At 42.1% G+C, this 15,704-nt stretch overlaps 1 protein-coding gene across 1 annotated transcript; it reads left to right on the forward strand.

Annotated features, from left to right (window-relative positions):
* The first annotated feature begins 3,933 nt into the window (after window positions 1-3,933).
* LOC101392200 (olfactory receptor 8A1-like) lies at window positions 3,934-4,986 on the forward strand. Its single transcript, XM_004438413.2, has one exon. It carries the CDS (start codon window positions 4,057-4,059, stop codon window positions 4,984-4,986), a length of 930 nt encoding a protein of 309 aa, XP_004438470.1. The 5' UTR covers window positions 3,934-4,056.
* Window positions 4,987-15,704: the final 10,718 nt, after the last annotated feature.

Genomic DNA, 15,704 nt, shown 5'->3' on the forward strand with positions numbered 1-15,704 from the left:
AAACTAAACGTACACACACACACAAATGAGCATAAGTAAAACTCAAGAAATCTGAATAAGATCAGTGGATTGTAGAGGCAGTATGCAATATCCTGGGTGTGATATTGTACTATAATTTGGCAAAATTGTTACCAGTGGGGGAAACTGCATAAAGGGCACCCAGGATCGCTCTACATTATTTCTTACAACTGCATGTGAATCTGCAATTATCTCAAAATAAAAAATTTAATTTAAGAATCTTCATTAACAGTATTTTCATGGATAATATATTACTGAATGTATTCCTGAAAAGTACATTTTCTTATGAACATATTTCCCACATGAATGAGAATATATGAGTGAAGACTTCTTATGTCCCTCCATCTCTTGCCATTCTACACTCTCAGTCTACAGGTGCAGGTGCTGGGTGATGAAATTTAACATTCCTTAGAAATTAACATTCCTTTACTGAAATTATACAGTTTGTTTTAGTAAAATAATTGAATTTGTTTTAAAAAAAACCCTGTAAAATAAACATTTTAAGTCTAGTTGATTTTGCCTAATGGTGATTAACTAATGATGTGTGATGACCATAGCGGTAGCAACCGATGATGATGTTGATGGTAATAACTGCGGTTGTTGTGGATGTGGTGGTGATGATGATGATGGTGGTAGTGGGGTTGTTGGTCATAAAATATTTGAGTAGCTGGCATCAGACTCTAAGTTTCTCAAGTTGCAAGGTAACACTTGCAATAAAAGTAAACTTACCACATCTGGGAGTCAAAAAAAAAAAAAAAAAAACATGATTCACAGCACAGGTGTAAACCAAGATGCTAATTGCTCCTTTAGTAAGGACTCCAGTCTCGGAAGTTGACTGCATCCCAGGAGAGGTTCAGCCCATATATTTGTGTAAACAGACCCCCCAGGCTCCCAATATCACTGACCCATTTTTCATGACTGTGTAGGCCCCTCTGAGTGAATTTAGGACTAGATATAAATCTGTATGATTCTCTCATTTCCTGATATTTATTTCCTGACTGTTGAAATCAAGGCATCTCCTAAAATTTCCAGAAGACTGTGTCCCATTTTTCCTCAGCACGAGTGTTTAATTACAGATTTAAAGCAACTGCATGAGAAAATATTTCTTCCATGACTCCTGTTTCTAATGAAGGCTATTTCCAACCATACATTTACCTTCATCTCTAAGTGTTTTTTCTTTGTGTGCTGTGGTCTCATCGGCAGCAATCCGGACCCTCTGATGTCTGGTAAAACTACAGGTAATAATTCTAGCAACTGATATCAAATATGTGGGTCATGTGTGCCTATTTTATATTATTAGATGATTATGGAGTAAAAGTTCAATCAATGCTCTCTAAAATTTTCCCGTCTGCACTGTGCTGAGTGAATGGTGATCACTCTGCACTGCTTTGTAAGGCACTTTGATTTCTGGTAATGGTAATTCTAGGTGGACTTTCTGTGTTTCTTATTGTTTTAAGAGGTGTAAATTGGGTACAAGGGGATATGTAAGATTTTTTTAACCTATTTTTGCTATCCAGAAGAAATTTTTCGCCCTTGTAACAAACTGAAATAATATTCAAAAATCTTAGCCACCTCTGATAGTAGTTATTATAAACTTCAATAACACATACATATTCAACAACATATACATATTATATGTAAACCGATAATTTAACATAATAAGGTTTACAATGCAATGCAGATTTTCTTGTCTTTACACCACATCCTAAGGATTTAAAGACTCTTACACATAAGAAAAATAAATACAGTTAGTGCTAGAGTTATTATTATTATAGGAATCAATGAGACAATGTACTTTAAAGTGCTATATTAAAAAAGCATGTTACAAAATGTTTTTAAAAAAATACATATAGACATATACACATGTAAATACATATATACATAGAAAAAAATCAGGAAGGATAGTCATTACCAGTATTAGTCTCCAAGTAGCAGGAAAATGGTATTTTATTTTGGTTTATTTGTATTTCTAATTTTCTAAAATGCATATATATTGCCTTCATAATTTTTTTTTTTTTTTTTTTTTTTTTGGTGAGGAGATCAGCCCTGTGCTAACATCTGCCAATCCTCCTCTTTTTGTGCTGAGGAAGACTGGCCCTGGACTAACATCTGTGCCCATCTTCCTCCACTTTACATGGGATGCCACCACAGCATGGCTTGCCAAGCAGTGCGTTGGTGCGCGCCCGGGATCCGAACCTGAGAACCCCGGGCTGCCGCAGTGGAGCGCGCGCACTTAACCACTTGCGCCACCGGGCCGGCCCCCATAATTTTTTAAATGCCTGAAATAGCAATCAAATCCATCCTCTATCTCCAAAAATTCGATAATTTAAGTTTACTAAGTAATAATAAACTGCTACACAAAGATAAGCTACAGCAAAACAATATTGTTTAGTGAAAAGAAAACAGATTGGTGGTCAGAAGTCCTGGGTTTTAGGCCCAGTTCTGCCTCTCGCTAGTTGTATGACTTTGGATAACTTATTTAACTTTTAGAGCTTCAATTTTCTAGAGAATGGAAAAGATAATATACCATTCCTCTTTTTTCATATGCTGTGCACAAAGACAACAAGTCTAAAGCACATTCGACCACAACATTGCTTAAAGCTGTAGGTGCGCAGATTTATAAGGACACACACTTAGGTCAAAGGAAGAAGTTCATGGTCAGGAGAGAGCAGTTTGAGTTCTAAGTCCCCAAAAATTAGTAGACTTCCGGCAAATCAATTGGTGTCTGGCAATTCAGTTTTCTCAATATGAAAACGGGAATAAAAATCTACTATAAACACACTTCTCCTCAAACCCAAAACTTTTAGGAGTTCATGAGGTAGACCTTTGAGGACCATTATACAAAAATATAGTAATTACATAAGGAAGCAACTAAATAGCAAGAAGTTAAAGTCTTTAGCTTCAGAAATACATCTCAGAGATGGGCATGTCTATACGTGTCGTATCCAGCAATGATGATCCATGCTTCTTACGGACATATCTATAATTTGTATTCTTTGCCATTGGGGAGATAATGCGGACATGCTTTGGTATTATCATCTGAAAATAATAACACTTATAATAATAAAAATAGCTACTGAGCACTTACTCTGGACTACACTATGTGCTAGGGCCCAGGCTGCACCACAGATCAATTACATCAGTACCTCTATGGGGGGAACCCAAGTATCAATACTTTTAAATGCTCCAGGTGACTGGAATGTATAGCCAATGTTGAGGACCAATGTCTTAGGGCCTCAAGTTCAGTGAAAAACTAAGGACAAATTCCAGACACCTAATGACAACTCACATATTCATAGGAACTGAGTGCTTGAAAAAAAAATTATAAATATGCATTATCCCATGTTATTTTTGCAACCACCTTTGGAATTGAGATAACTAATTTCTTTATCTTTCAGATACAGACATTGACTTATACTCAATTATACAGTTGTAACTACCATATCACCCTCACACTGCATCAATTTGAGAAAGGTATTCATACATTCACATTCAGTGAATATTTAGGAATTGCATAGATGATAGGGAAATTTCATTTATGAAACAAAATACATCTCCAACTACAAAATATGAAATATACTGCTTGTTACCTATAGGGTAGAGGTTCTCAAACTTTGCATGGATCAGCATCACCTGTTAAACACAGATTGCTGGGCCCGATCCCCAGGGTTCCTGATTAGGTAGGTCTCTGGTGAGACCTGAGAGTTTGCATCTCTAACATCTCCAGGTGATGCCGATGTGGCTGCTCCAGGGAATACACCTTAAGAACACCTGCTCTAGGATATTTGAAAAAGATGAAAGTGGTAAAAATTCCAGATATTGCCCCCTTTTTCCTCTCATCTCCATCATCATTGAAACACACAGGGTCTGGTTTTCATCCCAGCCAACAGTAGGATGAGGGAAAGATGCATCAGGAAAGAGCCCAGGATCGCTCAAGTGGCCCCAAATGCTCAAAACTAGCTTCACCCAGCAGTCCAAGATGCAGCCTTTCACAGGGTTCTTCTCTCCCACCCACACAGTGCTCTCAACAAGAGGACAATGGCTGCAGAAAATCACTCCACAGTGACAGAGTTCATTCTCGGAGGATTCACAAGTCAGCCAGAGCTCCGGCTCCCCCTCTTCCTCCTCTTCCTTTCGATCTACTCAGTCACCACGATAGGGAACCTGGGCATGTTCACACTGATTTGTCTGAATGCTCAACTTCACACCCCCATGTACTACTTCCTCAGCAATCTGTCACTCGTGGATCTCTGCTACTCCTCTGTCATTACCCCTAAAATGCTGGTGAACTTTGTGTCAGAGAAGAACGTCATCTCCTATGCGGGGTGCATGTCACAGCTCTACTTCTTCCTTGTGTTTGTCATTGCCGAGTGTTACATGCTGACAGTGATGGCCTACGACCGCTATGTCGCCATCTGCAGCCCTTTGCTTTACAACATCATCATGTCTCATCAAGTCTGCTCCCTGCTGGTGGCTGTGGTCTATGCCATGGGCCTCATTGGCTCAACAATAGAGACTGGCCTCATGTTAAAACTGTCTTATTGTGAGCTCCTCATCAGTCATTACTTCTGTGACATCCTCCCCCTCATGAAGCTCTCCTGCTCTAGCACCTATGATGTTGAAATGACAGTCTTCTTTTTGGCTGGATTCAACATCATAGTCACCAGCTTAACAGTCCTTGTTTCCTACATCTTCATCCTCTCCAGCATCCTCCACATCAGCACCACAGAGGGAAGGTCCAAAGCCTTCAGCACCTGCAGCTCCCACCTTGCAGCAGTGGGGATGTTCTATGGATCTACTGCATTCATGTACTTAAAACCCTCCACGGCCAGTTCCCTGGCCCAGGAGAACATTGCCTCCGTGTTCTACACCACAGTGATCCCCATGCTGAACCCTTTAATCTACAGCTTGAGGAATAAGGAGGTAAAGGCTGCCATGCAAAAAACACTGAGGAGAAAAATGTTTTGATGCAAATATTATTCTTTCTCAGTTTTAAAAGTAAGTTGTTATAAGCAGCAGAGGGAAGCCCTCTGAATACTTGCCCAACCATGATGGCAAACAATCGCTTCTCTGCATGGTTGAGTGACTGCCTCCTCCCATTCTTCCTTCTTCCTTCCTTCTCTCTCTCTATTCTCCTTTCTGTTTGAAACCAAATGATTTCAAGTTCATGTTTTCTGTCATTTGGGATCCATTTTCTCTATCCTGAGTTCTTTGGTCAACATTTACTATCTTAATTATAATTTAATAGAAATTTTAAACTTTCAGCGTTGATGTGAAATTCATTCATTGTTTCATTACTTTCTAGATAGAAAATATTAGTCAACCCAATTCTTACTTTTTTGCCCTTGGGAGTACACAAAGCAAAAGAGGTGAATTTAAAAGTCACCAAGAAGTGATACACATCTCCTCCACATTCAGACTTCCTCCTCTCCTCTTTCCCTCTCCTCTACTTATTCCTGCCCAAGAACTTCTACCCAATCCCTTTATGTAATTTCCTTAGTAACAATAATAATAATACTAGCCACTAACATGTTTTGGAATGCTTACTCTGAGCCATGCAACTCTCTATATGCATTTTTTCTATTACACCTCACAACAGGGAGGTACTGTTGTTACCCCCTTTTACCAATATGGAAACTTGGTTTATTAACTTGCTCAAGGTCACAAAGCTGGTAAACAAAGACACTGGGATTCAAACTCAAGTCTAAGTGACTCTAGAGCCCACACTCTTGGCTCCTACACATTATTCCCTTGGTTTGATGCTGACAGTCCTTTTGAACAGCCTATTAAGCCTGCCCTCATTATGCTCTACCAATTTCAAATATCTCCTGACAATGATTTCTCAGATCCACACCTATTACCATCTGCTCCAGCCTTTTTCCCTTTATAGGCAACTTCTTCAGGATGACTAAGGAAAGACTACACTAGAGTGACCAACTTCACCTGGTTTGCCTGGCATTCTCTCAGTTTTAGCACTGAAAGCCCCACATCCTGGGAATTCCCTCAGTCCCAGACAAACCCAGATGATTGGTCCCCCTAGAGTATATATTGCTGCAAAATCCCTTGTCCTGCTTACATAACTATACATCTCCTGAAAACCTCACTCAGTAAATCCAATGGCCATGGACAAAGTTTCTCCCTGCTCCCCTTGCTTGTAAGAATATCAAAGATACGTGTTTTAGACTCAGCAGCCTGATATCGGGCAAAGGATTTATGGACATCCTCTTGTCATTTGTAGCTATTTTTGATATATAATTGTATTAAGCAGTGGTTTATCATGGGAAACAGAAATAGCTCTAGTTTTCTCAAGCAGAAACGGATTTAATACAGGGAATTACTTGGGTACAGTTTTTTGAATGACCAGCGAAGGGGTGAGGGAGCCGCCAAAGTGACTCCACAATAGCTTTGACCCAGAGGTCAGGAAGCTCCTGCTGCCACTGTCACTGCTGCCACCCTGCAAATTGTCCGTCACACTCATGAAACTGGCAAATAACAGACCCCTAGGATGAGCATCACCTGGAAACTTGTCAGAAATGCAAATTTTCGGGCCCCGCTCCTAGACCTACAGAATTACTGGGTGGGGCTCAGCAATCTGTGTTTTAACGAGCCCTCAGGGGATTCTGACATACACTGGAGCTTGAGAATCACCTCAGTCCCACCTTTCAAATCTCACACAAATGCATTTAATTAGTGGAAATTAATTCACATCCCAGGGCTCTAGCTACAAGAGAATCTGGAACATATCATTTTTAGTTTTTAACCTGACTAGAAGGAGGGTGGAACAGATATTGAAAGAGCCACTCCCAGGTGGCTACTCTACCCATTTTTTCCCAAACTTTCTCCAGCAAGAGATGACATCTCTGCCTCTATAGATTCCCTCTAGTTGGAAAAAAAATGTAGGAAAATAAATTTATCTGAAGGTGAAAAACCATAAAGCCAAATAAATTGGTGAATTTTATTATATCAAAAATTAGGATTCTTGTTCATTAAAAGACACCAGGGATAGGGGCCGGCCTGGTGGCATAGTGGTTAAGTTCACATGCTCCACTTCAGTGGCCCAAGGTTCACAGGCTCGGATCCCGGGCATGGACCTACGCACCACTTATCAAGCCATGCTGTGGCAGGTGTCCCTCATGTAAAGTAGAGGAAGATGGGCACAAATGTTAGCTCAGGGCTAATTTTCCTCAGCAAAAGGAGACAGGTTGGCAACAGACATTAGCTCAGGGCTAAACTTCTCCCACCCACCCCCCCCCCCCGGCAAAAAAAAAAAGACACAGGGATAGAGTTAATAGAAATAGAATGGAAGAAGATAGCTAACTAGCATATATTAGAAACTCCTGCAAATTAACTAGAAGAAAGACATCAACATCAACAGAAAAAAATGGGCAAGGTATACAGAACAAACATTTTACAGAAGAGAAAACCTGAAATGCCCACCAAGCTTATGAATTGATGCTCAAATCAATTACTAATCAGAGAAGTGCAAATTAAAACAACGAGAAATCTCCTTACACCCACCACTGGTTCAGTAAAGAGATAAATTGTGGTGGAGATTTTGCAGCAATTAGAAGCAAAGGATTAGCTATAAGCAATAAAAGTAACGAAAGATAAAGAGATATAAAACACAATATTACTTATGTATATTAAAATTACATGCAACAAACCAGAAAAAAAAGCACATTTAGAAAGAAAAAAAAGAATATAAAATATGCATTAACTAGGTTAGAATGGTTACCCAGAGAGGTAAGATGCACAGAAGCAGGGCATGGGAAAAAGAGACACAAATAAAAATTCCTTTCCTAGACCCACCCCAAGGTGCATACCAGTCAACACATCCAGGCAGCCCTGGATCAGAGCTAGCTAGCCACTGAACTGTTGAATAGGGAGACAGGCAGGCCCACCCTTAGTATCTGTGGGACCTGGGGAAAGATTCTCTAAATATTCAGAAGTTAAGAATCAAGCTAACATGGGCCGGCCCCGTGGCTTGGCGGTTGGGTGCGTGCGCTCCGATGCAGGCGGCCCGGGTTCGGATCCCGGGCGCGCACAGACGCACTGCTTCTCCGGCCATGCTGGGGCCGCGTCCCACATACAGCAACTGGAAGAATGTGCAACTATGACATACAACTATCGCCTGGGGCTTTAGGGGAAAAATAAATAAAAATAAAACATTTAAAAAAAAAAAAAAAGAATCAAGCTAACAAAATGTTAAAAAATATTGTCTTCTTCCTACCTTAACAAATATACCTTTACAACAAACTAAAAAGCCAGGTTCAAATTTAGAAATCTCAGCATTCTAAGTGTCCCACGCCAGAACATGATACTCAAGGAAGGCTCTCCCTGGTCCCCAGCCCCCTGCCCACAGCCACAGCTTGCCCCCTCCACTTCCCACTCCCAGTTCTGTCCCCCTCCACAGTATGCACATAACTCATGTCCAAGCTCCATCCATACCTCCTGCACTCAGCTGCCCCCTGGCCATCCCTTTGTTCTAGGGGTGAACACCCAGCTGTGTGGTCTGCCTTTGAGGGATGGGCCTCAGGAAGAGCCTTACAAACAGGTACAGGGTATTTGGGCAGGGAATTCTGGTATCCCAACACTGAAAGGAAAGTCTAGAGGAGGCTCAGGCTGGGCACATCCCCTTGGATCCGCTCACCCCCTGGGGACAGACACAGTCAGAGCCAGAGAAGGGCTGGGGAAGGGCACCTCCTACCAAATCTCAGAAGACTACCTTGGAGACAGGTGACCTTTGCCCACATGTCCTCCCATAGCTGCTTCTCTGCCTGATGGCAAGTCCCACAGTTGAGATAAAATATGCTTGTCCCTCATATTACAGTTTACAAAGCATGTTTTTTTTGAAGAGTGAATTCAGGTTCATATGCAGAAGACCGTTCTTTATGGGAAAGTCATATTAAATTCAAGACAAATTTAATTTCAGCTTTCTTAGGTTTTTTTTTCCCCTTATTATGAGTGTGGCATAGTGTTTGCTTAAAAAGAGAAGAAGGCCATGTGAGTATCTCATACACTCCTTGTTCACTTTTCACACCATTGGAGATAGAAGGAACGGACACATGGAGCATTCCCTCAGATGTGTCCTCTGAGAAGTCCTCAGCCTACACCTCAAAGGGTCTCTTCCTTTCTTGCCTATAGTTACCAATACTGTATTGTATACTTAAAAATGTGCTAAGAGGGTAGATCTTATGTGAAGTGTTCTTATCAAAAAAATAAAAATGAAGAGGTCAGGAGGAAAATTTTGGAGGTGATGGATATGTTTATGGCATTGATGGTGGTGATGGTTTCATGGGTGTAGTATACTTATCTTCAAACTCATCATGTTGTATACATTAAATATGCACAGCTTTTTATATGTCAATCATACCTCAATAAAATGGTTCTTTCTTTTAGGGAAAAAAAAGCATCTTAACACTCAATAACAATCAATGCTTACAATCTTGTGAGATCATCTATATACTGTCTATAAAAAAGATAAATGGGGTAAGTGACGTGTCCAAAGTGTAGAATAAACAAAACCCACCAAATGAGAAGCAAAGGCTATTTATTCAGAGCTTTGTATAGCAAGGGAGCCATCCACCCTCACTTGCGTTTGGCAGAGACTCATAAGCAGTCAAAGGAGTGGGACAAAAGGGGAAGGCTCCACGTGTGCTCTGATTGGAGGCTGCTGCCATGGGAAGCTGCAGGCAGGCTAACTACAAGTGGGGCGTCCTTTGTGATTGGTTTGGGAAGCATATTTGGCTCTCTCTGATTGGTCCCAGGTTGAAAACGAGGGCAAAAATTAGGGAAGCTGGCAGTCAATGACTGAGTCCTGCCCCTTCTGGGCTGATTATTGCAGGGGCTGTGGTTTTGCTTCCCGGGCTAGTTGATGGAGAGGTTGTGGGTAAGAATTCTATTTTTATACATAGTCTGGCCATTATCTGTTTGTATATTCAATTTCTGAAAAGTCACACAGTGAAAAAATGATACTACCCTCCTTGATGTTTTTTTTTTTTTGTGAGGAAGATCAGCCCTGAGCTAACATCTGTGCTAATCCTCCTCTTTTTGCTGAGGAAGACCGGCTCTGAGCTAACATCCATTGCCAATCCTCCTCCTTTTTATCCCCCAATGCCCCAGTAGATAGTTGTATGTCGTAGTTGCACAACCTTCTAGTTGCTGTATGTGGGATGCGGCCTCAGCGTGGCCAGAGAAGCGGTGCGTCCCTGCACGCCCAGGTTACGAAGCCGGGCCACCAGTAGCAGACCACGCGCACTTAACCGCTAAGCCACGGGGCCGGCCCCATCCTTGATCTTTTGATTGCAGCTTTCAAAATTCATGCCCTTTCCACCTCTGTACCCAGCCATGCATTCTGGGACTTTTCAGAAGGACCAAATGTAGTTGAAACAGTTTGGGGAAAGTCCAGGGCAGAGGCATAGGAAGGATGGCCTTGAGCAATGCACAACAGGTTTGGAATAGGAACCATAGTCCAGAGCTAAAGCCTTCATCGGGAAAAAGAACAAAACACAGGTGTAACAATCCCAGGCAGTCTTGGGGCTTCCTTCTCATTCCAAACCACAAAATGAGAGCTTTCAATACATTTAAGCAAATTCCACACCGATTACATAGAGTCGCTGCCCCATAGCCTCCCTTTCCTCATCACCATGCTTAAAATTTTTAATTTGTGAGAGTTTAGTACAAATCTGTCCCCGGCTTAGGGACAGCTCAGGGTAAGCAGCCTGGCACCAGACCCAGCTGAAGTTGGATCCTCCTCCAGCAAAGACCAGCTCAGACCAAGCCTCCCTCTAATTACCAGGGGCCTGGCCAGTTATTTAGAGAAGCATCTCCTGCTCCTAGCATAGATAATTGCTCAGAGTCCATTGCCTGAAGCCATCGTGTCCTCGCCCTGCCTCTCCTGGGATGTCTCCTACTGTCTCTGTCCACACTCCCCCAACCCCTCCCCCTGCTCAGCAGTGTCTTGTTGCTTGTACACACAGCTGCAGAGTACATGCTCTCAGAAGCCCTGGTTCCCCAAGAGGAGTCACATTCATAGCTGTGGGCTTCCCCCTGCTGCTGACATCCCTAGCCCAGGAGTTCCCCTCCAGTGTGTTGCTGCCGCTACACCATGCAGCAGAGGAGTCTCCACCACCTTATTCCTCTCTTTGCTTGAGATTTGGAATAAGACAGCTCCAAGTGTGACTCATATGTTGACTAAGTTTTATTACTTTGGCCTGGGCAGGAAGTAATGAAACAAGCAGACAAAGCATGTGCTTAGGCACCAGCAAATCAGGGCATCAGGGCACCAAAAAGGTTTGGAAAACATCTCCACAATTTTTCAATCAAAAAAACAGCTAAAAACTATTTTAACTTCAGAATATATGTAACTTTTGTGTCATTTCAAATATTAAAATTTTATTTTGAATTTCATATGGCTGAGGGAGATTGGACACTCTAATGGTTTCATAGCCGAGGACCCCAGTGTAATCAAGACACATTGTTGACTAGTAGACAGAGGGATGGTGCTCAAACTTTAGCCGACATCAGAATGACCTAGGAGGTCTGAGAAGACAAAGTGCTGGGCTGCACCCCAGAGCTTCTGATTTACTAGGTCTGGCATGAGGATTGAGAACTTGCATTTCTAATAAGTTCCCAGGTGATGCTGCTAAGCTGGGGACCACATTTTGAGAAGCACTGCTTTAGTTAAAGGATGTCCATGTAAACCACTTTGTCAATATGTATAATTTTTTACACTTGTCAGTTTCACCAAGAAGTCTTCCAACCTCCCAATTTAAGGGGGAGGAGGGGGTAGGGGACAAGGAATGTGACCATGACACTGGCTGCCAACATTCCAAGACCAGCAATGGAAAGAGCATTAAGGTGTCACAGTTTACACAGTGCACACACACTTGCACTTCATCCTCATCTTTTCAAAAGAACTTACCCAACTGTGCTTGGTGTCCCAAGTACATGAGATATAGGTAGTATTTCCATTTTACAGACAAGTAAACTGAGCTTAACAAAAGTGAGATAATTAGTTCAAGGTCAGGAGTTAATAAGAAGCAGAGCAGAGAGGCAAGAGCACATCTAGTGTATCTCAAAAGATCATGTTCTTCTTCAAGGCACAATGTCCTTATGTTATAGTTAAGATTGGAAACATGTATAAACCCACATGGGCTAAAGATGGGAATTATCATCTTGAGGCTCAGAGAGATGCAAACCTTGTGGCAGTAGCATACATCACAAACTCTATGGGCTTTGTAGTCAGGGGGACATGAGTGCAAACTCTGATGCCTTCATTAACTGCAAAACAAAGAGGTGCCCTGCTGGGTACTTCTCCTGCAAAGGAAAGGTGTTACCAGTGACAATCACCTAAGGGATAAGTGGATTCTCATACAGGAAACCAACCTTGTAAGAAGATGGGCCTAGATGGAAAAAGAGAGAGGACCTGGCTTTCCTTTTTCAGTCTGGACTTTGAGAGTAGAAAGTCCAGATGAGATCCTGGATAGTGAGGGTAAAAGATGGCCTCTGCCACAGGACCTGGGGTGTGGCAACCCCTGTGGGACTCCACAGCTGACAATGATTAAACAGTATTTCATAAGACATATTCTGTAGACATGCTCCATGCTTATTTCCCTTTGGTCATCCCTTAGACTTTAGGAGAGTCGTGTTGGAACTCTCCGGCCTTGTCTCATGATGCACCAAAGGGCAACAAGGTGATGGTCATTTGTCCAGTCTTGAAGGGAAGCAGAGGCCCTCTGAGGCCTGCATGCTGATGGGTGGACATCAGAGAGAAGACCCAAGGGAAGGGACAGGGAAATCTCCAGGCAATGTCTGGGTCGCTTGGTCCAATCACCTCTCTCCATCCTAAGAGTCATCTTCAGTTCCAAATTTCAATGTTTTGGGTTTTCCCCAAAAGAGGGAATGGCTTTTCCCTCTTTTTTCCCTCTCCTACAGAAGATTCACCAAGTACTCAGCAATGACCAAGAAGCACATGAAAATATTATTCAACCATAAAAAAGAATGAAATCCTGCCATTTGCAACAACATAGATGGACTTCAAGGGTATTATGCTAAGTGAAATAAGTCAGACAGAGAAAGACAAATACCATATGATCTCACTTCTATGTGGAATCTAAACAAAAACTCGTAGATACAGAGAACAGATTGGTGGTTGCTAGAAGTGGGGGTGGGAGGGCATGGTGAGCAAAATGGGTGAAGGGGGTCAATAGGTACAAACTTCCAGTTGTAAAATAAATAAGTCCTGGGGATGTAATGTGCAGCATGATGACTACAGTCATGCATCACTTAACGACAGGGACACATTCTAAGAAATGCATTGTTAGGCGATTTTGTTGTTGTGTGAACATCATAGAGTGTACTTACACAAACCCAGATGGTATAGCCTACTATACACCTAGGTTACATGAAAAGTAAAGGCAGGAAGAAATACTTGAAGCTAGGCAGGAATCATTTTCCTGCTTTCTGGTAATCTTCCCATACACACTAGGGCCACAATCAGTGGCTGGTGGGAATAAAAACAGGATTTACAGAGGGGCCTAGTAAGAGACAATGTTAGAGTCCAGGTCAAGGAAACTGAGGGCTTGCCCAGAAAACTAAGACAATATCCCTCAGAGTCCCACTAGAAAACAACACACTCCAGCATTATTTACAATAGCTAAGATATGGAGACAAGCTAAGTGTCCATGGATGGAAGAGAAAATGTAGTATATACGTACAATGGAATACTACTTAGCCATAAAAAAGCCATATGAAATCTATATAATGTTATAAACCCATGTTACTTCAATTAAAGGGAAAAAAGCAGCACACTCAAATTGGATTATTTACCCCAGACTATAGTTCCAAGAGAATTTCTGAAGTACATGAATGCTAAAGAAGAGGGGAAGAGTGAGAAGGAGAAAAGAAGAAGAAAGAGCAAGAAGAGAGAGTGTCAGAATTACGCAGAATCTGCAGGTACTGAAATTTGGGACGTGCCCTCATCAAAGATGATACCTAAGATGATACAGTAAATGAAAACATGAGATAAAGATATTGAGACTGGGAACTACAAAGTGAATGCCCATGACTACAAAATCCACCAGCTGACCTAGTGCTAATTCAGGAGAGCTGGAGGGAGGGAGCTACAGCATACGTGTAAAAGTTGATGCTGTTGTGATCACAAAACTTAATCAGAACATGCCTCCCAGTCAAGCCATGGCTCTAGCAAACATTGTAACATAGGTACCAAGCATGAGCAAGAAAGAATCCTTAGAGAATATAGCCTCAATAGTGACCACAGGCCACTAGTATCTAAACACAGTGATCGCCAATGACAAAGAAATGAATAAAAAGATCTAAGTCTTGCACTTCACATAAGTGATGATGACTAGAAAGTTTTATTATCATTTCGGGTGAACTGAAAAATGAATAGAAGAGATCTATGAAGGAGAAGCTAACGATAAGAAAAAAGAGGAAGAACACAGGGTGCTGAGCGACTCACCACAGTTAGAGTGGCGAGGCCCTGGCTTCCCTAAGATCAGGAAGAAGTGAATGGCCTGCAGCTCTGGTCCATGTGTGAACTCAGCAGGGATCCAGTAGTCACAGCTGAGCCATCCTCTTCTGGTAGTGATCTCTAGGTTTGGAAAAGAAGAACCTTATTAGAGGTAGAACCAATTCCTTACCTCCAGAATGAGAATTTCTATCTCCATATCAAGAGAATGGCTAGTCTTCATGCAAAGGAAGAGGAGCAAGGTAGTAATGTCTATCTCTTCTTGCCCCTTTCACACTTAAGTGTGCCCTTCCCTTATAAATTCATCCACAGGTTTGAAGTGACCACAGGTATGCAGCCCCCCAGGGCATATCCCCAGTCCAGGCTGGGCTACTCTAGGCTGTGCACCATAATTCACTCCTCACAGCATCTCAGAGAGACCAGTAGTTGCCCAGGCTACTCAGAACTTGGCCTTGAACCAGGTTCAAAGACGGAGACCTGGAAAGAGACCTAGAGACATCATGATCTCTCCTCCCTTGCTTTAATCTCCCCTACTCCAGATCCAAATAAAAGGAGACAAATCCAAACCAAAATCAAATCCAAAACATTTTGTCATGTGACTCTAGAGTAAGAAGAACAAGAAGAGACGTGGGGTGCAGCCACTCTCCCACTGGTGTCATCAGAGCTGGGTCTTTCAGTCCGTTCTCTCCTGCTCCTGGAAGGGAAAAGACTCAGATAAGGGAGGAGGGGACAGTCCTGAATCTAGATCCTAGTTTTTCCTGTTATGCTAAGAAAAGAAAAGCCTAGTCCCTTTGTTTCTACATTATCCTGGCAGGAATTCTGAGCTCAAGACCGTGATTTCTGATTAAGGCTGTGCCCAGAGGCTCCTCTACAACTGAAGGAAGGAAACATCATTTGTCCGTATCACTGTGGCCATAAGATGATATTTTTAAAAGAGTTTTATTTTACATGTAGATATATCAGAGGCATAAGGAGTAATCAAAGGAGGTTCTCTCAAATACCATCCTATTGTTACCATACAAAAAAAGAAACTGCAGCCTTTGAGTTCACACATGAAGCACACTTGACCACCATGCACAATTCACTTCAACCCTGCTACTGCTTACCCCGAGAACAACAGAGGGAGGTGCCTACTCAGTCCCTTTCCCCATTCAGACCTGGGATCCAAGGTTGATGCTAAGGGGAAATCCCTATG

The sequence above is a fragment of the Ceratotherium simum genome, chromosome 7 (assembly GCF_057802395.1).
Source record: "Ceratotherium simum simum isolate JZ-2026a chromosome 7, ASM5780239v1, whole genome shotgun sequence".
In the NCBI taxonomy this organism is placed as follows: Eukaryota; Metazoa; Chordata; class Mammalia; order Perissodactyla; family Rhinocerotidae; genus Ceratotherium; species Ceratotherium simum.

Bases quoted from the DNA above. Each gene is read 5' to 3' on its own strand.
- LOC101392200 (XM_004438413.2), top strand. From the start codon at position 4,057: ATGGCTGCAGAAAATCACTCCACAGTGACAGAGTTCATTCTCGGAGGA.